At 44.3% G+C, this 24,798-nt stretch overlaps 1 protein-coding gene across 1 annotated transcript in view; it reads right to left on the bottom strand.

The window, feature by feature from the left end:
- The window catches only part of dop1b (DOP1 leucine zipper like protein B), a 272,141-nt gene that overhangs the window by 206,140 nt on the left and 41,203 nt on the right, over positions 1-24,798 (bottom strand). The window contains exons 4-8 of the mRNA XM_084320857.1: positions 17,066-17,236; positions 13,768-13,957; positions 13,280-13,378; positions 6,294-6,417; positions 3,237-3,346 (exon numbers count right to left, since the gene is read on the bottom strand). Coding sequence (XP_084176983.1) covers positions 3,237-3,346; positions 6,294-6,417; positions 13,280-13,378; positions 13,768-13,957; positions 17,066-17,236 — 694 coding nt within the window. The remainder of the gene's footprint in view (positions 1-3,236; positions 3,347-6,293; positions 6,418-13,279; positions 13,379-13,767; positions 13,958-17,065; positions 17,237-24,798) is intronic.

The raw sequence follows: 24,798 nt of genomic DNA, 5'->3' as shown, positions 1-24,798 counted from the left end.
TCGTAAAACCCCAACCAGCAAGCAGCAGTGACTGCTCGTCTGTGTAAGCAGTGACCACATTCCGATGTGTGAGAGTTGCATCTGACTGCCTCTCTATAACAAACAGAATATACTTGTCAAATTAAAAAGGGTATATTTGAATGTCATTAGGTTGGGAGGAGCAGATAACCATAGGTGAACATGTATTCTTTAAATATAGAGCTCAGTACTATACAGAGTTTAAAACATACTGTGAATATTGGACAATTTCTACTCTTAGAACATATAAACTGAAAATAGGTGTGATCTCTTTCTCTCTCTCTCTATCTCTTAATACATAAGTGTTTAGATTCCGGGTAATTAGTATTCCAACTGTTGATAAAATAATGGACGAATGTATTTCATACAATACATAATAGAGCATGTATTTCATATTCATGACTACCGTAAATCCTCAAATATAGGACAGGTCTTCTATTTACCTCAGCTGCAAAGAGCACCAGGCCTTTATTAGAGAGAGGCTTATATAAGAGGCAGGCCTTAATTTAAAAAAATTACACTCATGGACATAATCCCTTCATTTCAGACTTTTATTGCATTATTATTATTATTATTATTATTATTATTATTATTATTATTATTATTATTATTATTATTATTATTATTATTATTATTTAATACGTACATTGTCTGTCTACATTTATTTAGACTGGCATTGGTATTTAAATATTGAGTGCAGTTGAGTAATTGTGGGATTAACGTAATTCACACACTGAAGTTGGAACTGTCTATACTAGGTTGTGGGGTCCAGGGGACGGTTTAGCGTGTGGTACCTTCTCGACTTCCTCAATCGAATCGACTTGTTGACATGCAGTAGCTTTAGCTACTAACGTTATCATAGCCATCATGGTCTGTAATGTGTCAACTGGACAACGCCAGTCTCGTCTGCCAATGCCATATAGATAGCGAACGTTAATGTTTGCAAACGAAGTCAACGTCATCCAGCTGACACCACAGATCTAACGTTAGATATTATGACGTTAGCTAGCGCTAAAGCTAACCAGAGGGAAACGTTAATGTACGGTAGTCAGTGTAGCGGGAGGCAGCACTTGATTTCCATTGGCAAGAGTTTATCTCATTCTATATCACGGCACGAAATATAAAAAAAAACTTTTTTTTGCGACCTTATATTAAGAGACCGGCCTGTGTTTGTCTAAATGCATCAACACCCCCGTCCATTATAAGAGGCCCCTCCTTTATTGGAGGTCCCTCCTCTATTTGAGGATTTACGGTATGTGTCGATACATCTGTAGAATGTAAGTTTACTGGCATTCTAAGTAAACTGCCAGGCCGGCTGTTGGTACATCACTGCAAATGCCAATGTCTGTTATTATAGTTTAACTCAAATATAGAATGCTTAGTATGGTTTGGTGTCAACCTGTAGCTTTAAATACACTGGTTAATTCTGGAAAATATAGAGATCAAGAGTCATGCCATATAACTGGTTGATCATTTAAAAATGTTACATATGTAAATGGCTCTGAGGAACCGACCTCAGTCAGATGCCACAGAAGCAGACAGCAGACCCACATGAGGTGAAGATCCCCATACGCCCATGTATGGACATCAAGGCTCTAAAGACAATGTGTTCTGTTTTGACCACCTCATTGGTAGAGACAATGTTTGGATATATCTCTGATTGGCCAAGTCACAGGCAACTCAGTGAGGTAATTTCTCTTATAAAAAGTCCGACAGGGGAAATTTGAGGGAGGCCAGGCAGAAAACCTGGGCCTCCTCCACCATTCTTCAATGACAAAAGTGACTATGTGTGAGTACGATCTTATTTGAATGTATTGTAGTCTGTGAGGTCATTCTAATACACCAGAGAATTAGAAACCATGTATTCATTATTGTCAAAATGATTAATCCCCTTGTGCTGTTGCTCCTCTTCTCCGCTTGGGCCTCAGAAAATAAAACAATGGGTTAATTCAATATCTGTTGTAGACTACCAACTCATTTTTCCCCCTGACTAGGAGTCTTGGGGGGAAAGCCTATTTCACCGTCTTCTCTCCATTCAGCAAACTGTGTATAAGATAACTAACCTAATATGTTTACCTAAGTAACGTCACAAGCATTTGTTGACTCTCATGTTGATAAGAGTATTAAAACTTGGAACTTGAAAAAGATCCATTTAACACTTTGGATGCCATGTTTTGGATGGTAAAACATGGTTGAATGCCAGCACCCACTTCAATGATAGTGTTGTGAACGCATAATCTATGTCTTAAATTATGGCTACGTGTCTAATTTGCCCGTCGCTTATCAATGACTTGTTTGCAGTCAACATTGTCGAAACAGATTGTTTTTTTTTAATAGGTTAATTTCCGTTTTATAGCATTTTGAAAAGCCCTCGTTTTCTTGAAAGTTTCAGGAAAATATAAAGATTCCGTGATAAACGGCATTTACGGGAATATTCTGGAATACACAAAAAACGTTGTAATTTTTCGGCCTATTCATGAATCGTTTTCAAATAAACGCTAGATTATCGATAGTATATGTGTACTTATGCACGCTAGAGAAGCGAGCTGAAAAATCAATTCTCTCATTTCCTGATCAGCACACACACACATAGGGCAAACGCTGATATCTCTGTGAAAACAGATCCGATTATCCTAAGACTGGTAAAATAGATTCCTTACCTCAGATCAGATGTTCTCCAAAAAGATTATTCCAATTCCTGATCGCCATTCCAAAAATCGATCGCGTTTATTGATTCAGCGCTGGGTACTATAAATATGTATTCCACACTGTTTTCCGGCTCGGCAATCACTTCGATCTCTTCAGATGGCTTGCCGGAAAAGTAAAATGAGGAAATTAGTCTAATCCAATGGGGAGAGACGATAGGGGGTGGTATTTTCCCAATGGAGCTCAGAGAGAGGTTGCTGCACTAGCGTGAGACTCGATTGATGAAATATGAATTAAAATCGCTAATAATAAAAAAAAAAAGACAAACAAACGCTATACAGCGTTGCTGGCATTCAACGGTCGGCATGAACTAACGACATAAAGCGTCACTGGCACTCAAAGTGTCAAGGTAGATAACAAATTTAAAAATAAATGCGATTAATTTGAGATTAATCGCGAGTTAACTATGGACAATCATGCGATTAATCGCGATTAAATATTTTAATCGATTGACAGCACTAGTATATATATGTATGTATAGGTGTGTGTCTGTGTCTGTGTGTGTCTGAGACCTGTATGAGGAAGTCCCTGGAGTAGGTCTGGAAGTAGAAGGCCGTGTGGTCCTCCAGGGTGGCTGAGAGTGTAGGATGAGGAGCCACCATGCCTCCCTTTATATCTGTACCTGGAAACACACAAACATAACATCTGTAGCTGGAAACACACAAACATAACATCTGTAGCTGGAAACACACAAACATAACATCTGTAGCTGGAAACACACAAACATAACATCTGTAGCTGGATTCTGGAAACACACAAACATAACATCTGTAGCTGGAAACACACAAACATAACATCTGTAGCTGGAAACACAAAGATATTGGGTCTCATTCACCAACAGACTTAAGACAAAAGATCAGACAAAATTTTGTCCTAGATTTTGGGATTCACCAACGGTCCCTTGTCCTGGATTCGGTCCTAACTAAGAGCAGGATTTAGGAGCGCTGAAGAGCAGTCGTAGAGAGGGGTGAGACCAGTACCTAGGAGCAGGTTACAGGGAGTGAGACAGGTTACAGAGAGGTGAGACAGGTTACAGAGGGGTGAGACAGGTTACAGAGGGGTGAGACTAGTACCTAGGAGCAGGTTACAGATGGGTGAGACAGGTTCCAGAGGTGAGACAGGTTCCAGAGGGGTGAGACAGGTTACAGAGGGGTGAGACTAGTACCTAGGAGCAGGTTACAGATGGGTGAGACAGGTTCCAGAGAGGTGATCAGGTTACATAGAGGTGAGACAGGTTACAGAGAGGTGATCAGGTTACAGATAAGTGAGACAGGTTACAGATGTGATCAGGTTACAGATGTGATCAGGTTACAGAGAGGTGAGCCAGGTTACAGAGGGGTGAGACAGGTTACAGAGGGGTGAGACCAGTACCTAGGAGCCAGGTTACAGAGAGGTGAGACAGGTTACAGAGAGGTGAGACAGGTTACAGAGGGGTGAGACAGGTTACAGAGGGGTGAGACTAGTACCTAGGAGCAGGTTACAGATGGGTGAGACAGGTTCCAGAGGTGAGACAGGTTCCAGAGAGGTGATCAGGTTACATAGAGGTGAGACAGGTTACAGAGAGGTGATCAGGTTACAGATAAGTGAGACAGGTTACAGATGTGATCAGGTTACAGATGTGATCAGGTTACAGAGAGGTGAGCCAGGTTACAGAGGGGTGAGACAGGTTACAGAGGGGTGAGACCAGTACCTAGGAGCCAGGTTACAGAGAGGTGAGACAGGTTACAGAGAGGTGAGACAGGTTCCAGAGGGGTGAGACAGGTTCCAGATGGGTGAGACTAGTACCTAGGAGCAGGTTACAGAGGGGTGAGACAGGTTCCAGAGGTGAGACAGGTTCCAGAGAGGTGATCAGGTTACATAGAGGTGAGACAGGTTACAGAGGGGTGAGACAGGTTCCAGAGGGGTGAGACTAGTACCTAGGAGCAGGTTACAGAGGGGTGAGACAGGTTCCAGAGGTGAGACAGGTTCCAGAGAGGTGATCAGTTTACATAGAGGTGAGACAGGTTACAGAGAGGTGATCAGGTTACAGATAAGTGAGACAGGTTACAGATGTGATCAGGTTACAGAGAGGTGAGCCAGGTTACAGAGGGGTGAGACAGGTTACAGAGAGGTGCGACAGGTTACAGAGGGGTGCGACAGGTTACAGAGAGGTGAGACAGGTTACAGAGGGGTGAGCCAGGTTACATAGGGGTGAGCCAGGTTACAGAGGTGAGACAGGTTACAGAGGGGTGAGCCAGGTTACATAGGGGTGAGCCAGGTTACAGAGGGGTGAGACAGGTTACAGAGGGGTGATACCAGTACCTAGGAGCAGGTTAAAGAGGGGTGAGACAGGTTGCAGAGGGTGAGACAGGTTATAGAGGGTGAGACAGGTTACAGAGGGTGAGACAGGTTATAGAGGTGATACAGGTTATAGAGGTGAGACAGGTTACATAGGGTGAGCCAGGTTATAGAGAGGTGAGACAGGTTATATAGGGGTGAGACAGGTTACAGAGAGGTGAGCCAGGTTACAGAGGGGTGAGACAGGTTACAGATGGGGTGAGACAGGTTACATAGAGGTGAGACAGGTTATAGAGAGGTGAGACAGGTTATAGAGGGTGAGACAGGTTATAGAGGTGAGACAGGTTACATAGGGTGAGACAGGTTATAGAGGTGAGACAGGTTACATAGGGTGAGCCAGGTTATAGAGGTGAGACAGGTTATATAGGGGTGAGACAGGTTACAGAGAGGTGAGCCAGGTTACAGCGAGGTGAGACAGGTTACAGAGGTGAGACAGGTTACAGAGAGGTGAGACAGGTTACAGAGAGGTGAGACAGGTTACAGATGGGTGAGACAGGTTACAGAGGGGTGAGACAGGTTACAGACCAGTACCTAGGAGCAGGTTACAGAGGTATGAGACAGGTTACAGAGAGGTGAGACAGGTTAGAGAGGTGAGACAGGTTACAGATGGGTGAGACAGGTTACAGAGGGGTGAGACAGGTTACAGACCAGTACCTAGGAGCAGGTTACAGAGGGATGAGACGGGTTACAGAGGGGTGAGACGGGTTACAGAGAGGTGAGACAGGTTACAGAGAGGTGAGACAGGTTACAGAGGGGTGAGACAGGTTACAGGCCAGTACCTAGGAGCAGGTTACAGAGGGATGAGACGGGTTACAGAGGGGTGAGACAGGTTACAGACCAGTACCTAGGAGCAGGTTACAGAGAGGTGAGACAGGTTACAGAGAGGTGAGACAGGTTACAGAGGGGTGAGACAGGTTACAGACCAGTACCTAGGAGCAGGTTACAGAGGGATGAGACGGGTTACAGAGGGGTGAGACAGGTTACAGAGGGGTGAGACGGGTTACAGAGGGGTGAGACAGGTTACAGGCCAGTACCTAGGAGCAGGTTACAGAGGGATGAGACAGGTTACAGAGGGGTGAGACGGGTTACAGAGGAGTGAGACAGGTTACAGAGGGGTGAGACGGGTTACAGAGGGGTGAGACAGGTTACAGGCCAGTACCTAGGAGCAGGTTACAGAGGGATGAGACAGGTTACAGAGCGGTGAGACAGGTTACAGAGGAGTGAGACAGTACCTAGCAGCCAGGCATAGAGGCGTCTGTTGAGAGACATGTCTCGGCGCAGGAGGGTGAGGGACGCTGCCGACGCCACAGTGATAATGTTTTCTGTTGTCATGGGGATACAGGCCTGTTCAGGGTCCTGGAGGCAGAGACAAGAGAGAGAAGAGTTCACATCCTGTTCAGGGTCAGAGTTCACATCCTGTTCAGGGTCCTGGAGGCAGAGACAAGAGAGAGAAGAGACACAAAGAGTGTTCACATTCAGATAATTTCACTAAATCTCTTGATGGAAGAAAGAGGAGATCCTGTACACGGTCTTGAACTTGAAGGATCGTTCTCAGGTCCTAAATTGAACGGGGCAAGTGACTCAGGAGGTGGAGCAGTCGTCTGGTAATCCGGAGGTTACCGGTTCGAACTGCTAACCCTAACTGCTCCCGATGAGCAGGTCGGCACCTTGCATGGTTGTCTCCGCCATCTGTGTGTGAATGTGTGAGTGGATGGGTGATGTGACTCGGCACGTCTAGTCTCTTGCACTATGTGACTCGGCATGTCTAGTCTCTTGCACTGTGACTCGGCACGTCTAGTCTCTTGCACTATGTGACTCGGCACGTCTAGTCTCTTGCACTATGTGACTCGGCACGTCTAGTCTCTTGCACTGTGACTCGGCACGTCTAGTCTCTTGCACTATGTGACTCGGCACATCTAGTCTCTTGCACTATGTGACTCGGCACGTCTAGTCTCTTGCACTATGTGACTCGGCACGTCTAGTCTCTTGCACTGTGACTCGGCACGTCTAGTCTCTTGCACTATGTGACTCGGCACGTCTAGTCTCTTGCACTATGTGACTCGGCACGTCTAGTCTCTTGCACTGTGACTCGGCACGTCTAGTCTCTTGCACTATGTGACTCGGCACGTCTAGTCTCTTGCACTATGTGACTCGGCACGTCTAGTCTCTTGCACAATGTGACTCGGCTAGGGATGCACAGATCCGACTTTTTCAGTCCCGATACCTGGCTTTGGGTATCGGCCGATACCGAGTACCGATCCCATTATCTGAAAAGAGAAAAAAAAAGATCTAACCCTAACTAACCTTACTGCACTTGTCCCAATATACTAACCTACACTATAGCACTCAACACTTTGATGAACATTGTTACTCAGCTGATAGAGTAGTGCCTTTCCTGATGACTTGTCGTACAGAACTTGTAAGTCGCTTTGGATAAAAGAGTAATCTAAATAACTAAATGTAAATACCCATTGTTCAATTAATAAACTGTATGCATCACTGTGTGGAAGAGACTGGGATCATTCTTCTGTGCAAGGCAACATCAGGCTTGACTTAAAACATTACTATAGCCAATGTGCGAATTGGCTATAATAAGGTCATTTATAAGCCTGCTATTCTATATTATATAATATTTCAAATTGCATTGGTCCGGATGGGAGAACTCAGTACTGTATCTACAAAACCTTCTGTTTAATCATCTTCCCTTTATTCATTTCCTTATATTTTTTGTACACATGATCTCAAGAAGGTACTGAACGAGATCAGTGGCAGTTTTTCATGTCTGGTCATTTTTAGCATGGTGTTATTCACTGTCAAAGATGCAAAGAAAAATCATAATTCATATTCTCCTTTGTAAGAGTGTCCTCTTACCGTTCGCCGATGAGACTGGAGGAAAAAGATCCCAATTATTTGACGTCGATCTCCTAGATCCATTTCCGGTTTGTATGGCGCAATAAACGCCGAAATCATATAGATTATTGCGTTTCGAAAGCGATCCAAATGCACCCGAGTGTGTATATTGATCCACGCTACAAGATATCTCTGCCGGAGGAATTTCCTCGATGCACCGATCGCCACTTCCGGTTTGGCGTGAGTGTAACTCGCCCGACCATCCACCAGGCGGTGGTATTGAGGCGTTGCAATCTCAGACAGGGTGCCGCTGCAGTTCGGAGGGAGGCTGGATGAATTATGAATGCCATGGCGAAAAAATGAAATATTGATCCCAAAAACGATTTACGCAGTTGTTGGCGTTCAACACATGGCGGGCAATAACGACTTACGCCGTTTATGGCGCACAATGTGTTAATAGGCACTGTATTATTGATTACAGCAAATTATCGCGTTATGAAAATTAACTTCAACTTTTTATTATTATTATTATTATATATATATTTTTTATCTCATTCATTACATGGATCTCAGGGAATGTATTCCCAGTGTCAGAAATATTGTGTCTGTTACTAGGATTGAGTAAATTGTAATGAACCAAATGAGAATATCAATTAAATTATTTTTCATTTTTTTTTATCTTTCACTGTGAATAACACCATGCTAAAATTGACCAGACCTGAAAAATCTAAGCAAATGAATAAAGGGAAGATGATTAAACAGAAGGTTTTGTAGATACAGTACTGAATTCTGCCATCCGGACACACAGAATATCAGGCCTAAAATGGTTATGCGATTAAAATGTGATTAATTAGATTAATTACAAATCATGTAATTAATTAGATACATTTTTTTAATCACTTGACAGCATTATTTTAAACATAATTTGCGCTGTTTTGAACCAAGGTCAGTTAATTTCAAAGCTTGATTCTTTAAAAACAGAAGGTTAGTGTGATCTCGATAACCGGCATAATGGGACTATCCTTATCGCTCTTTTCTGTAACGTGCAGAACTTTTGTAGGTTGGTTTTGTAGGAGTTTCCCCAAATGTCAATACACTATGACATGTAAGGTACAATAAGTGTGCAGTACAATGTGTAAAGTGCCCTCTCGTTCAAAACGGTCTTGTTTTACCCAATATTCCAACACTTCTGGATATCTTTGAGCACAAGTATCCTATGTGGGGTTTCCAGCAGAGCTTGTGGTCCACTATGATGCCCAGAAACTTGATCTCATACACTCAATCAATTTTAACATTTCCAAATAAATTAATTAAGCATTACTTTGGTTTTTCTCAGATTCAGTGATAACTTATTGTCATCGAACCAACATTTTAATTTGGACAATTCTACCTTGGCTATTGGCTACCTCTAATAGCTGTTGCAGGTCAACCCCAGAGCATAAGATATTTGTATCATCCGTGAAGACAACAAATTTCAGTATTTTAGACACTTTGCAGATATCGTTGATGTATAAGATAAATCATTTGGGTCCTAAAACTGACCCTTGAGGGACTCCACAGATAATATTTTAGCAGCCTGACTTGTGCTGACCCATCTGAACAAATTGTTGTCTATTGCTAATGTAGCCTCTTAACCAGTCAAGGCGTACCCCTCTGACACCATACCTTTCCATTTTCCAAAGTAAAATTTCGTGATCAATTGTGTCAAAAGCTTCTTATTTATTTTGTTTATCAATGGATATTCCTAGTGCATATTTCTTTCTCTCTATACATCATTATTTCTTCCGACTAGTTCCATCAATGTCATGGAGGTGGATCTAGCAGATCTAAAACCATATTGACTTTCCATAAGAATATTTAGTTTTTCAATGAAATTGTCCAGTCTTTCATCATATAGCTTTTCAAGAATATTTGAGAACTGAGGCAACAAGGATACTGGTCTATAATTGGTCTATAATTTTCAATCATAAAACAGATTGAAAATTATCCGCCCGATTTGTACAAGTGATGGCTTATTTTGAAGGTATGAACCTGTAGTTTCATGTGTCACTTGTTCTGTCACAGCTCAATGGACCTCATTCACGAACGCACTTACCAAAAAGTTACGAAGACATTTCTTCTTAACTCCACTTATGAAGTTCTGAAGCCAATTCTGGCATTCGTGAACGGTTTCCTATCTGGGATTTGTTCTTAGCTAAGAACAGGATTTAAAAACGCTGAAAAGTAGTCATAGATAGGCCAGATTGATGTGCGCACGTGTTCTTACGGGCTTAACTTGTGAGAAATCTTTGGTGATTGTGTTCACATCGATTCTACAGACCTCCTTGGATTTAAATAATTATAATAATAATAAATATGGGCGGCTAAGTGGCGCAGTGGGCAAGGCGCTCGCCACTAATGCAGGAGATGCTGGGTTCGAGCCCAGCTCTCGACATTGCTACCAGCTTGGCTGGTCGTTCATACTAACGCAATTGGCAGTGTTAGGGGTGGGAAGCTGGTGGGTGGGGATCGGACGTTGTGGAGAGCGACTCCTACAGGTCGGTTGGTGCGCCTGCGCAGCAGAATCAGGAAGCAACGGGGGCGGCGTGACCCTCCCACGCAGACCCTCGCCGCTGAGAGATCGCGCTGTGCAGGTGAAAAGATGCGACGGCTGCCTCCTCGTGTACCGGAGGGGACACGTGATGCAAGGCTTCGTCCACATTGCAGCCGGCCTGTGGGAGGCATGGCCAAACAGCGTTCGAGACAGGGGAGGGTAGAATTGGACAATATGAAATTGGGATGGGAGAAAAATAGAAAAAGTAGATAAAAAAATATATATATAATAAATGACAAAAGCAGATGGTGGCATGGCATTTCCAGATTTTTTCCTATATTTTAAGGCGTACTCATTAAGTCCATTGACAACATGGTTTGACTCCCAAGCATTAGCATCTTGGAGGAAAATAGAAGAAAACATAGTAGCCCCACATAGACTGAAGGACATAGCACACACTAAACTACCAATCAAGCACTGTGAACGAAAATTTGGCCCCATAATTACTCATGCGATCCGGATATGGCGTGAATCACAAAAAAAAAATCCTAACCCACAAGAATGGCACAACCATACTCCCTTATTCAATAACAATGCTCTCTTAATTGGAAAACGACCTATAAGATTCCCTATATGGGAAAAGCAAGGCATACACTCATTAGGGGATATTTTTAACAAACAGGGTTTTTGTAGTGATAAAGAAATACGCAAAAAATTTAATCTCACCAAGTCCACATGGCTTTTTCACAAACAGTTAGAGCTATGTTTGAAGTCTCACGGTGTTCCATTAGACAGACCAATTGAACACCACAGATACCACAAATTCTTCTACTCAAGAGAGACATCGAGAGGTTTTGTTTCAGAATTTTATCATCAATTACTAACGTCCTCGTATGAAACCCTCCAACTTGACTCTGTCTGGAGGAGGGATATACCAGACCTGGAAAATGACTTTGATTGGCAAGGAGCCTGGGCAAATGTCCGACTTACATCAAGGAACCCGGATCATCAACAAATCAATCTTAACTATATTCACAGGACATACTTGACTCCTATAAGACTGTGCCGAATGGGGCTCAAACAAGATTCCAAATGCACCCAATGTACAAATGGGGACGAAGGGACATTTATGCACATGTATTGGGACTGCTCACCAGTTAAGGCATTCTGGAAAGATGTGACCCAACAAATATCAAAACTCGTATCTTGGAATATACCTGTACACCCCTCGGTATTGCTGTTGAATGATGTTTTTGAGTTTGCAGTGAACCCACAGCTAAAGAGATTGGTTTTATCGGGTATCACAGTAGCCAAAAAGCTGATCGCATCACGCTGGTTTCAACCGGAAAAAATGTGCCGTAAAGTTTGGTTTCTTACATATCTCGATGTAATTTACCATGAAATATCTACAGCAAGAATTCTGGGTCTCAATGAATCCAAAATGTCAATGTGGTTAGAAGTGGTGGAGAGAATAAAAGCTAGCTTATAATGGTAGTGTCTGGTTAGGTGCGAGGGATAGTGGAGGTACTTCTCAAGGTGGGGTCCGGGAGGGGGGGTTTCGAGCTGAGCATACGTATGTAGGGTTTTTTTTTAGATAACAGGTATTATGGGTATATCTTATATAAAACAACTAACCAAAATGTGATCTCATTGGATGTGCCCTGACAATTAATGCTTGTATATCTTATCGTGTGTTGTCATGTTTGTTTATATGTTTGTTTTAAAAAAGAATAAAAAAATAAAATACAAAAAATAATAAATGACAATATTTTTACCTTGCTTAGTGTACACATTGTAAGAGTCAGTGGAGAAACATTCCACTGGGCAAATAAAACCTGGAGTTGAACATCAATCATGTATCAATCACGCTTCAGGCTACAAAGATCTTCGCTAATGGAGCTGTGCAATACACTGGAGCCAGCACTGAGGAGCCGGACCAGATACTCAAACCCTGTGCCACCACATGTCCAGGTACTGTCCACCTTGGGCTTTTTAGCCTCTGGGAAATTCCAGGGGGAGCTAGGAGACAGGATGGGCATATCGCAGGTGTATGAGAACACGCACAGCTGAGAACACATTTTCACGCATTCAGGAATCTGGCAGGGCTCTTTCTTAAGTTAGTTCTTACGTACGTTTTTAACCTCTTCCACCCATGCGGTCCGGTACCAGATGACATCACGATATTTATAGCATGCTACTTTGTCAAGACATGTCCCTTCCAGTGTCAGAATCGGAGGGACAGCTGTATTAGCTCGAGAGCGAGAGAAGGTCATGTACTTGGTCTTTTTTGCATTAAGGACCAGTCTTAGCCTTAGCAAGGAGTGTTGCAGTGGATTAAAAGCATCCTGTAGAAGCTCTATGGCCTGAGTTAAAGAGGAAGCCACTGTGTAAACAACTGTATCATCTGCGTATAAATTAAAACGTGCTGGGTTTATCCCATTTCCTAGTTCATTTATAAAGATGGAGAATAAGACAGAACCTTGTGGAACACCTTTGTTTACAGTAAGAGCAGCTGAGGTATAATCTTCTACTGAAACACACATCTGAGTTCTTTCAGATAGATAGTTTTTAAACCAGCTCAAAGCCATTTTACCAAGACCTATGCAGCCAAGGTTAGGGTTAGGGTTAGTTGGTTAGGGTTAGTTGGTTAAGGTTAGAGTTAGGGCTAGTTGGTTAAGGTTAGGGTAACAGCCTGCTGGCGCGATTGTTAGGAGTAACGCGATTGGCGCTGTGTGTGTGTGTGTGTGTGTGTGTGTGTGTGTGTGTGTGTGTGTGTGTGTGTGTGTGTGTGTGTGTGTGTGTGTGTGTATGTGTGCGCGTGCGTGCGTGTCTCACCAGGCAGGTAGCGAAGGGGAAGAAGTAGAGCAGGATCTCCAGCAGGTTCCTCTGGACCAGAACATTAGAGTCCTGAAGAGACAGACACATGGCCTTCACCTGGGGAGAGGTGAGACAGGTTACAGAGCGGTGAGACAGGTTACAGAGAGGTGAGACAGGTTACAGAGGTGAGACAGGTTACAGAGAGGTAATGCAGGTTACAGAGGGGTGAGACAGGTTACAGAGAGGTGAGACATGTTACAGAGGGGTGAGACATGTTACAGAGAGGTGAGACATGTTACAGAGAGGTGAGACATGTTACAGAGGGGTGAGACATGTTACAGAGAGGTGAGACATGTTACAGAGGCGAGACAAGTTACAGATCTTAATAATAATTAATAATATATCTATCTATATATATATATATACCTTAACTTATAAGTTTAACCACACACCCACACACAGACAGACACACACCCACAGACACACACAGACACAGACACACTCACCACCAGCCGGTTGTCGTAGCCCAGCATGTGTGTCTGTTGACAGGGGGAGGTCATGCGGTCAAAGTGAGTGACTATGAAGAGCGAAGCAGGGAGTCTGACCAGAGGGGAGACCAGCACGCTGCCCCACAGAGCACCGTAGAACACCTGCTGACCCACCTGCACCGAGAGCTTCAGGAGCAAGGCATCAGTCCTGAGGGGTGAGACATGTTAGAGAGGTGAGACATGTTAGAGGGGTGATACATGTTACAGACAGGTGAGACATGTTACAGAGAGGTGAGACATGTTAGAGAGGTGAGACATGTTACAGGGAGGTGAGACATGTTACAGAGAGGTGAGACATGTTAGAGAGGTGAGACATGTTACAGGGAGGTGATACATGTTACAGACAGGTGAGACATGTTAAAGAGAGGTGAGACATGTTAGAGAGGTGAGACATGTTAGAGAGGTGAGACATGTTAGAGAGGTGAGACATGTTACAGGGAGGTGATACATGTTACAGAGGTGAGACAGGTTACAGGGAGGTGAGACATGTTAGAGAGGTGAGACAGGTTACAGGGAGGTGAGACATGTTAGAGAGAGGTGAGACAGGTTACAGAGAGGTGAGACATGTTACAGAGAGGTGAGACATGTTACAGGGAGGTGAGACAGGTTACAGAGAGGTGAGACATGTTACAGGGAGGTGATACATGTTACAGAGAGGTGATACAGGTTACAGGGAGGTGAGACATGTTAGAGAGAGGTGAGACAGGTTACAGAGAGGTGAGACATGTTACAGAGAGGTGAGACATGTTACAGGGAGGTGATACATGTTACAGAGAGGTGAGACGGGTTACAGGGAGGTGAGACATGTTACAGAGAGGTGAGACATGTTACAGGGAGGTGATACATGTTACAGAGAGGTGAGACAGGTTACAGGGAGGTGAGCCATGTTACAGGGAGGTGAGACATGTTAGAGAGGGGAGACATGTTACAGAGAGGTGAGACAGGTTACAGAGAGGTGAGACAGGTTACAGGGAGGTGAGACATGTTAGAGAGGTGAGACAGGTTACAGGGAGGTGATACATGTTAGAGAGAGGTGAGACAGGTTACAGAGAGGTGAGGCAGGTTGCAGGGAGGTGATACAGGTTACAGAGAGGTGAGACAGGTTACAGGGGGTGAGACAGGTTACAGAGGGTGATACAGGTTATATAGGGGTGAGACAGGGTACATAGAGGTGAGACAGGTTACAGAGGGGTGAGACAGGTTACAGATAGGTGAGAGGTTACAGAGGGGTGAGACAGGTTACAGAGAGGTGAGACAGGTTACAGAGGGGTGAGACATGTTAGATAGGTGAGACAGGTTACAGATGTGAGACAGGTTACAGGGAGGTGAGACAGGTTACAGAGGGGTAAGCCAGGTTACAGAGAGGTGAGACAGGTTACAGAGGGGTAAGCCAGGTTAGAGATCAATCAATCAAATGTATATAGCACATTTAGACATGACAACCAACGGATAGACAAAGGAAAACAGAACACGTCAACAAGCAAGGCAAGAGTAAAAGTTAGTCAGGGAAGGCCAGGCGGTATAGGTGGGTTTTGAGTTTCGATTTAAAAGACTCTATGGAGAGGGCAGATTTGATGGACATGGGGATGCTGTTCCAGAGGTCAGGGGTGGTTAAGAGACCCTTGTCAGACGATCTGAGGGGCGTTGGTATAGGGGCGAGGAGGTCTGCTAGGTAAGCAGGGGCCTTACCATTAAGGGCTTTGTAAACCAATAAGAGGACCTTGAAGTCTATTCTAAAGCGCACCGGGAGCCAGTGGAGGGAGGCAAGTACAGGGGTGATGTGAGCTCTCTTCCGGGTACCTGTGAGCAGTCTAGCGGCAGCGTTTTGGGGCAGTTGTAGACGGGCTATGGTGGATTTATTAAGCCCCAGAGAGGTGAGACAGGTTAGGTTACAGAGAGGTGAGACAGGTTACAGAGGGGTGAGACAGGTTACAGAGAGGTGAGACAGGTTACAGAGGGGTGAGCCAGGTTACAGAGGGGTGAGACAGGTTACAGAGAGGTGATACAGGTTACAACCGGGTGAGACAGGTTACAGAGAGGTGAGACAGGTTACAGAGAGGTGAGGCATGTTACAGAGGTGAGACATGTTACAGAGAGGTGAGACAGGTTACAGAGGGGTGAGACAGGTTACAGAGAGGTGAGACAGGTTACAGAGGGGTGAGCCAGGTTACAGCGAGGTGAGACAGGTTACAGAGGGGTGAGACAGGTTACATAGAGGTGAGACAGGTTACAGAGGGGTGAGACAGGTTACAGAGAGGTGACCAGCACTGACAGCTTCAGCAGCAGAGCATCAGTCCTGGAGACGGGAGAAGGATTATGAGCGTGTGCGCGCACACACACACACACACACACACACACCACACACCACACACACACCACATTTGTGTCCAGCGATCTCACAGTGTTAACAGTAGCTCTCGTGTAAAAGTCACGCCCACTTCTGAGAGGGGAACCGTTGCATTTTCATCCAATAGGGAGGTGTAGTCTGACGTCACGTTGGACCGCCAGCGAGGTCCACCCGTATAGGGATTTATCATTGGGATTAATTGCGAATATTTTCATGTTGAGCTATAGATTGTGGATGAATACACACAGAAAGGTACACCATGCAAATGTTCATGCTTTATTTGTTTTAAACGAGACGATTTAGAAATGGGCAATGGGGAAATACGTTGCAATTTTGCGAGGTGAACCGGCCGGAAAGAGCAATGACGTAACCACTACACCTCCCTATTGGTGCAATTTTTATTTATTTAAATATTTGACTTTTTCTGTATTTTTGCTCCCATCCCAATTTAGTCGTTATGCCAATTCCCTTCCTGGTTGTTGCGCGCATTGTCGCACTGTCGGCCTAGGGAGGGTGTAGAACTACCACATGCCTCCTCCGATACATGTGGATTCAGCCAGCCGCTTCTTTTCACCTGACAGCGAGGACTCTCGAATGTAACGCGTGCAGAGGTTCACGCTATTTCCCCCCGATCCTTTCCCTGCTGAACAGGTGCCCCGACCGACCAGTAGGAACCGCAGTTTACAACAACCAGGACACATACCCCGCCGGCTTCCCACCCACTAAACTGCCAATTGTGTTAGTAGGGACGACTGACTAAGCCGGAGGTACCGCTGACAGCTGGATTCGATCCCAGAGTCTCTGCAGTGGTAGGCGAGTGCATTCTCCACTGCGCTACCCAGCCGCGCCTACCTATTGGTGCATCTTTTAACGTGTCATCTTCCCTCATTAGATCATCTTTGGTATTACCTGTCATAGACCTCCAGCCCCTCTTCCAGGCCAGGTAGGAGCCCTGTGATGAAGGCCTGCAGGCTGGGCAAGAGCGCCCTCTGCAGGGGGAGGTAATACCGCTCGTAGAGGGTCAACAGGACAGGCTTCACGGCCATGGCCGCGTGGCCCAGCAAGGGGAACAGTCCTGAACTATAACAGACACACACGCACACGCGCACACACACACACACACACGCACACACACACGCACACACACACACACACACACACACACACACACACACACACACACACACACACACACACACACACACACACACACACACACACACACACACACACACACACACACACACACACACACACACACACACACACACACACACACACACACACACACACACACACACACACACACACACACACACACACACACACACACACACACACACACACACACACACACACACACACATCCATGAAGCTATACACCACACACATGATCAGCTGGTGCACAGAGAGATGGTAACAACAGCACTTACACTGTAAAGTGTATTTACACAAATAAAGGCATAGAAATCATACACCATAGAGCATAGGTGTCAAACTCAAGGCCCGCGGGCCAAATGTGGCCCGCCACGTCATTTGATGTGGCCCACAAGAGCTCTGGTAAAAAAAGTAATTTTTTTAAACATTCATCTTGCGTTAAAAAATAGTGCCGTTAAAATAATTGTGGGTTAATGCGTTAATAAAGCTTTAACTTTGACAGCCTTAGTTATTACACATTCTTACACATACATGTATGTTGAACATCTGAGGTATTGATGAAGTAACAAAGGAAAAAAGCCAAAAGCACTTACTCCTCAGACATTCTTTGACAATTTTACAGCCCAAAATACAAAAAATATCCAGGCGGAATAGGTAACAAAGGGTTGAAGAAATATTGTCTGAACTGTCAGATGCAAACTGGCTGTGTGACATAATAAGAAGCTGTAGGGACGCAAACAAGTCACACCCAAAACATGACCAATATAGTTGTGAACTGAGAACCCTTATTTTGTTATTTTTGAGTACAGTTACAGTTGTGTGTTCATGCAGACACATACCGGTAATAGCAATTTCATTATGAATTGAAAATGGGGGACCCTGATGTAAACAAGACGAAAGTCTTTCTCTGGTCTGCATCCCCTTAACAATTGTGTGTATTGAGCTGTACTGTACTGTACCCATTCTGCAATCTGTTAATTAAAGTTAATTAAACTATCTTCCATTAGTTGTGTGCAGCCATTTGTTTTTGTAACATCTGCTACATCTGTCCCACGTGTTCTTTGCAGCTCACAGTTGTTAATTCTGCCCCTCTTGACTGTGACAAAAAGGTTTTGAACAAACTTAATGTCATAGCTTGTATTTGATGATATTCTTCTTTGTTATTTACTTGAATGGGTTGATCATTGATTGATGGAGTAATATGGGGTTCTGATTAGGGCTGCAACGATTAGTCGACATAATCGACGACGTCGATTAAAAAAAATCGTCGACGAGGAATTGTTGCGTCGATTAGTCATACAAATAAAAATAAATTATTATAATTTTTTTTTTGCACTACCTATCTTTGTGAAAGTGGGTTCTCAGCTCTGGTCCAGCCAGCTGAAGACTTCTTAGCTTAACATAACAGACTGACAGTAAGTTTGGGGGAACTAATGGGATAACTGGGGATGTTGTTTGGTCCTGACAAGTCTCAAAGCAACTCTGAAGTCATGCTCAATGTCCAATCTGTTCCTCTGCTCTGTCTTCAGCTGGACCAGAGCTGAGAAGCCACTTTCACAATGATAGGTAGTGCAAAAGAAAAATTATATATTTTTTTTATTTTATTTGTTTCAATATAATTGTTTTTCGATTAGTCGACTAATCGAAAAAATAAGACAGATTAGTCGACTACCAAAATAGTCATTAGTTGCAGCCCTAGTTCTGATAAACAAAAATACTTTGTTAAAATAACAAGCTAACATATATTTTTACATCTATGCAAATGCATATGCAATATGTGTAACTTGAATAAGTAATAAATACAGAAACAACATATGTAACAATATGTAAATGAGTAGCTACATTTATTTTACATTACATTAACATTTATACGGTCTTTGGCCCTTTGAGGGCAACCATAATGCTGATGTGGCCCTCTGTGAAAATGAGTTTGACACCCCTGCCAGAGTATGGTGCCAGTGGGGGGGGGGGGGGGGGTCCCGTCCCACTCCTGTCAATCTGTTTACTAATCAATTGCTTTGACCTTAGTCAACCACAACTTAGTTAGTTGATTAGTTGATTTGTATACTTTTTTCCCATGCTGACCTGAACAATGATGAGCACATATCTGGTGAGCACTAGACTTAGAGGTCATTGTGTCTTACTGCACACAGCCAGTTCAGTGGGAAGGAATACTTGAATCTATTGTGCTTTGTTCACACATTCACACATTCATTTTCAATTAAAGTTGGCGACGTGACGCTACAGACACCAGTCCCTGATGCGCAGGATGATGACAGATCGTGGGTGATAGATGAAGCTACATATCCTGGGTGACAGATGAAGCTACAGATCCTGGGTGATAGATGAAGCTACAGATCCTGGGTGATATATGAAGCTACAGATCCTGGGTGATAGATGAAGCTACAGATCCTGGGTGATAGATGAAGCTACAGATCACGGGTGATAGATGAAGCTACAGATCCTGGGTGATAGATGAAGCTACAGATCCTGGGTGATAGATGAAGCTACAGATCCTGGGTGATAGATGAAGCTACAGATCATGGGTGATAGATGAAGCTACAGATCCTGGGTGATCGATGAAGCTACAGATCCTGGGTGATAGATGAAGCTAGAGATCCTGGGTGATAGATGAGACTGAAGCTAGTGACGTCATTGTATGTACACTCCGCTCATGACATACACAACCACTTCCACTGCATAGTAGGCTATAGTTTGTTTGTCAGCTTGTACACGTCTCGTTCATAGATATATATATAGAACACTAGATAGCTTGCCCGCGCTGCCGGCCAATGGAGAGCGACGTCACTGAACCGCCGCCATCTTGCCAGGGGCAGCCTTGAGTGAGAGTGAGTGAGCTGCACAGACAAAAATACTCATAACTCGCTGAAATATTGACGGATTTACAAACGGTTTGGTTTATTACAAGCATTATTAACGTGGCTATGATTCAAGCGGTTTGTAAAAAAAAAAACATCTTAATTTTTTTTTATAAGTATGCAGTATCATAACTACATATTTGATGTTTATAGCAAACCAACCCGTTTGTAAATCCGTCAATATTTCAGCGAGTTATGAGTATTTTTGTCTGTGCAGCTCACTCACTCTCACTCAAGGCTGTCCCTGGCAAGATGGCGGCGGTTCAGTGACGCTGGTGACTCCGCCTTAAGCTATCTAGTGTTCTATATAGATATCTATGGTCTCGTTAGCCAAGATGCCTGGCGTTTGCTAGCTAGTTGGCATACGTTAGCTTCTCCATTAAGGCAGTTTTGATTGATTGAAAACTTTATTAACAGATTGCAGAATGGGTACAATACAGTACGGCTCAATACAAACAATTGTTAAGGGGATGCAGACCAGAGAAAGACTTTCGTCTTGTTTACATCAGGGTCCCCCATTTTCAATTCATCATGATATTTATGACATACAAGACATAATACACAATATGCAGTACTGTTTAAGAGAAAGAGATCTTAAAAGAAAAATATATTCGAAGGGGACGAAACTGTACATTGGAGGGGGTTGGGTGGGTAGGTGGGGGGGGTTTGGACATTTACCGGGGCCTCTGGTGTTGTGGTTGTGGAATTCACTGACCTTTGGGAAGTCCGTTTGTATTTGTAAATACAGTGGTACTGATCATACGTATGACGACAGATCAATGTTATAATTTTTAAATGCAAATTATGACCTTTATATATCAGTTTATCACATTAGTTGTTCAACCCGGAAAGGAACATATTTCGATGGAAGGAGACTGGCACGGCACTGGAACCAAGTTGAATTCTTAAGTCCAAAGCACACGGCGGTCGAGCGACGTCGCCTGGCGATGCGATCAGCTGTCGCTCAACGACAATCGCTTAGCACCCCACACCACACACAACCGTTCAGGTAATATAGTAAGCTATATGTTCACTACCACCAATTGGCCTGAAGATGTCCTCAGAGATCTACGATAGCCTACTATGACCACTGCTATGACAGCAGCATTAATAACTCATTGACTGCCAATACCGAGTATATTCGTGCAAACTGTTTGTGAGAGAGGTGGCAATATTGATCGGTATGTAGTGAACGATTGGAGATCATCATGAAGAGGAAAAACAAGGTAAAGACTATCCAGACTATCCAGAAATCAGAAAAATACTAAAGCCAAACCGGCAAGGATGTAATGTTACCGGGACATCAGGGGAGACATCCCTTATCCAACTAACATTATTTATTTAAATTGTTCCTGTTCATTAATAATTAACATAAGTAGCATGGTAATAATACGTAGGTTATTGATCAATGAATTAATTGATAAATGTATTTATATTACAAATGATACACCAGTAGAAGTCATGTTATTTCCTCATTGTCCTTGCTGTGTCACCTGTCTGCATAAAAAAAATAGGATTGAGGCGTTATTTAACCGGGCGACAGAAGTTGCTGCACTATCGTCACTCGGAAATCTGCTGCTGTGTGGGTTCTCTCATTCATAACAATGGAAGCGATCAAATTATGTCGGTCGCCTGGCAAAAATCGCCCGCCGTGTGCATCAGACTTTAGACGTATTCTCTGTATCAGTTCCAAAGGTGTACCGACTGCACTGGTACCGACTGCACTGGTACCGACTGCACTGACTGCACTGGTACCGACTGCACTGACTGCACTGGTACTGACTGCACTGGTACCGACTGCACTGGTATTGACTGAACTGGTACTGACTGCACTGGTACCGACTGCACTGGTACCGACTGCACTGACTGCACTGGTACCGACTGCACTGACTGCACTGGTACCGACTGCACTAGTACCGACTGCACCGGTACCGACTGCACTGGTATTGACTGCACTGGTACTGACTGCACTGGTACCGACTGCACTGGTACCGACTGCACTGAATGCACTGGTACCGACTGCACTGAATGCACTGGTACCGACTGCACTGGTACCGACTGCACTGGTACCGACTGCACTGACTGCACTGGTACCGACTGCACTGGTACTGACTGCACTGGTATTGACTGCACTGGTACTGACTGCACTACTGACTGCACTGGTACTGACTGTACTGGTACTGACTGTACTGGTACCGACTGCACTGGTACTGACTGCACTGGTACTGACTGCACTGACTGCACTACTGACTGCACTGGTACTGACTGCACTGGTACCGACTGCACTGGTACTGACTGCACTGACTGCACTGGTACCGACTGCACTGGTACCGACTGCACTGGTACCGACTGCACTGGTACCGACTGCACTGGTACCGACTGCACTGGTACATTGTTCTGAAACAGCACCAACCAGCTTTGGTCTTAAAGGTCCACAGACTTCAGCTTCACATAGGAACTATTTTCTACCGAAGTACACCTGCCTGTAACCTGTCTCATCTCTCTGTAACCTGTCTCACCCCTCTGTAACCTGTCTCATCTCTCTGTAACCTGTCTCACCTCTCTGTAACCTGTCTCACCTATATGTAACCTGTCTCATCTCTCTGTAACCTGTCTCACCTCTATGTAACCTGTCTCACCTCTATGTAACATGTCTCACCTCTCTGTAACCTGTCTCACCTCTCTGTAACATGTCTCACCTCTCTGTAACCTGTCTCATCTCTCTGTAACCTGTCTCACCCCTCTGTAACCTGTCTCATCTCTCTGTAACCTGTATCACCTCTCTGTAACCTGTCTCACCTATATGTAACCCGTCTCATCTCTCTGTAACCTGTCTCACCTCTATGTAACCTGTCTCACCTCTATGTAACATGTCTCACCTCTCTGTAACCTGTCTCACCTCTCTGTAACATGTCTCACCTCTCTGTAACCTGTCTCATCTCTCTGTAACCTGTCTCACCCCTCTGTAACCTGTCTCATCTCTCTGTAACCTGTATCACCTCTCTGTAACCTGTCTCACCTATCTGTAACCTGTCTCATCTCTCTGTAACCTGTCTCACCTCTATGTAACCTGTCTCACCTCTCTGTAACCTGTCTCACCTCTCTGTAACATGTCTCACCTCTCTGTAACCTGTCTCACTTCTATGTAACCTGTCTCACCTCTATGTAACCTGTCTCACCTCTCTGTAACCTGTCTCACTCCTCTGTAACCCGTCTCACCTCTCTGTAACCTGTCTCACCTCTGTAACTTGTCTCACCACACTAACCTGTCTCACCTCTCTGTAACTTGTCTCACCTCTCTGTAACCTGTCTCAACTCTCTGTAACCTGTCTCACCTCTCTGTAACCTGTCTCACATATCTGTAACTTGTCTTACCTCTCTGTAACTTATCTCACCTCTCTGTAACCTGTCTCAACTCTCTGTAACCTGTCTCACCTCTCTGTAACCTGTCTCACCTCTCTGTAACATGTCTCACCTATCTGTAACTTGTCTCACCTCTCTGTAACCCGTCTCAACTCTCTCTAGCCTGTCTCACCTCTCTGTATCCTGTCTCACCTCTCTGTAACCTGTCTCACCTCTCTGTATCCTGTCTCACCTCTCTGTAACCTGTCTCACCTCTATGTAACCTGTCTCCCATCTATGTAACCTGTCTCACCACACTCCGACCTGTCTCACTCCTCTGTAACCTGTCTCACCTCTCGCTAGCCTGCCTCACCTCTCTGTAACCTGTCTCACCTCTCGCTAGCCTGTCTCACCTCTCACTAGCCTGTATCACCTCTATGTAACCTGTCTCACCTCTCACTAGCATGTCTCACCTCTATGTAACCTGTCTCACCTCTGTAACTTGTCTCACCACACTCTAACCTGTCTCACCTCTCTGTAACTTGTCTCACCTCTCTGTAACCTGTCTCAACTCTCTGTAACCTGTCTCACCTCTCTATAACATGTCTCACCTCTCTGTAACATGTCTCACCTCTGTCTAGCCTGTCTCACCTCTCTGTAACCCGTCTCACCTCTCTATAACCTGTCTCACCTCTCTGTAACCCGTCTCACCTCTCTGTAACCTGTCTCCCCTCTCTGTAACCTGTCTCACCTCTCTGTAACCCGTATCCTCTCTGTAACCTGTCTCACCTCTCTGTAACCTGTCTCACCTCTCTCTAGCCTGTCTCACCTCTCTGTAACCTGTCTCACCTCTATGTAACATGTCTCAACTCTCTGTAGCCTGTCTCACCTCTATGTAACCTGTCTCACCTCTATGTAACATGTCTCAACTCTCTGTAACCCGTCTCAACTCTCTGTAACCTGTCTCACCTATCTGTAACCTGTCTCACCTCTCTGTAACTTGTCTCACCTCTCTCTAGCCTGTCTCACCTCTCTGTAACCTGTCTCACCTCTCTGTAACCCGTCTCAACTCTCTGTAACTTGTCTCACCTCTCTCTAGCCTGTCTCACCTCTCTGTAACCTGTCTCACATCTGTAACCTAGAGCTATACCTCACAATTTTTGTACAAGCTGTACATACTGTATAGGTAATTAGGTATACTGAACAATTTTGTTGTTTACACTTGTTTACGTACTTGACTTCTTGACTTTCTATTTTATACTT

This window comes from Notolepis coatsorum, assembly GCF_963971535.1.
Source record: "Notolepis coatsorum genome assembly, chromosome: 8".
NCBI classification, from domain to species: domain Eukaryota; kingdom Metazoa; phylum Chordata; class Actinopteri; order Aulopiformes; family Paralepididae; genus Notolepis; species Notolepis coatsorum.
The sequence above is the reverse complement of the archived record's forward strand: the minus strand, read 5'-3'. Positions and strand labels throughout refer to the sequence as shown.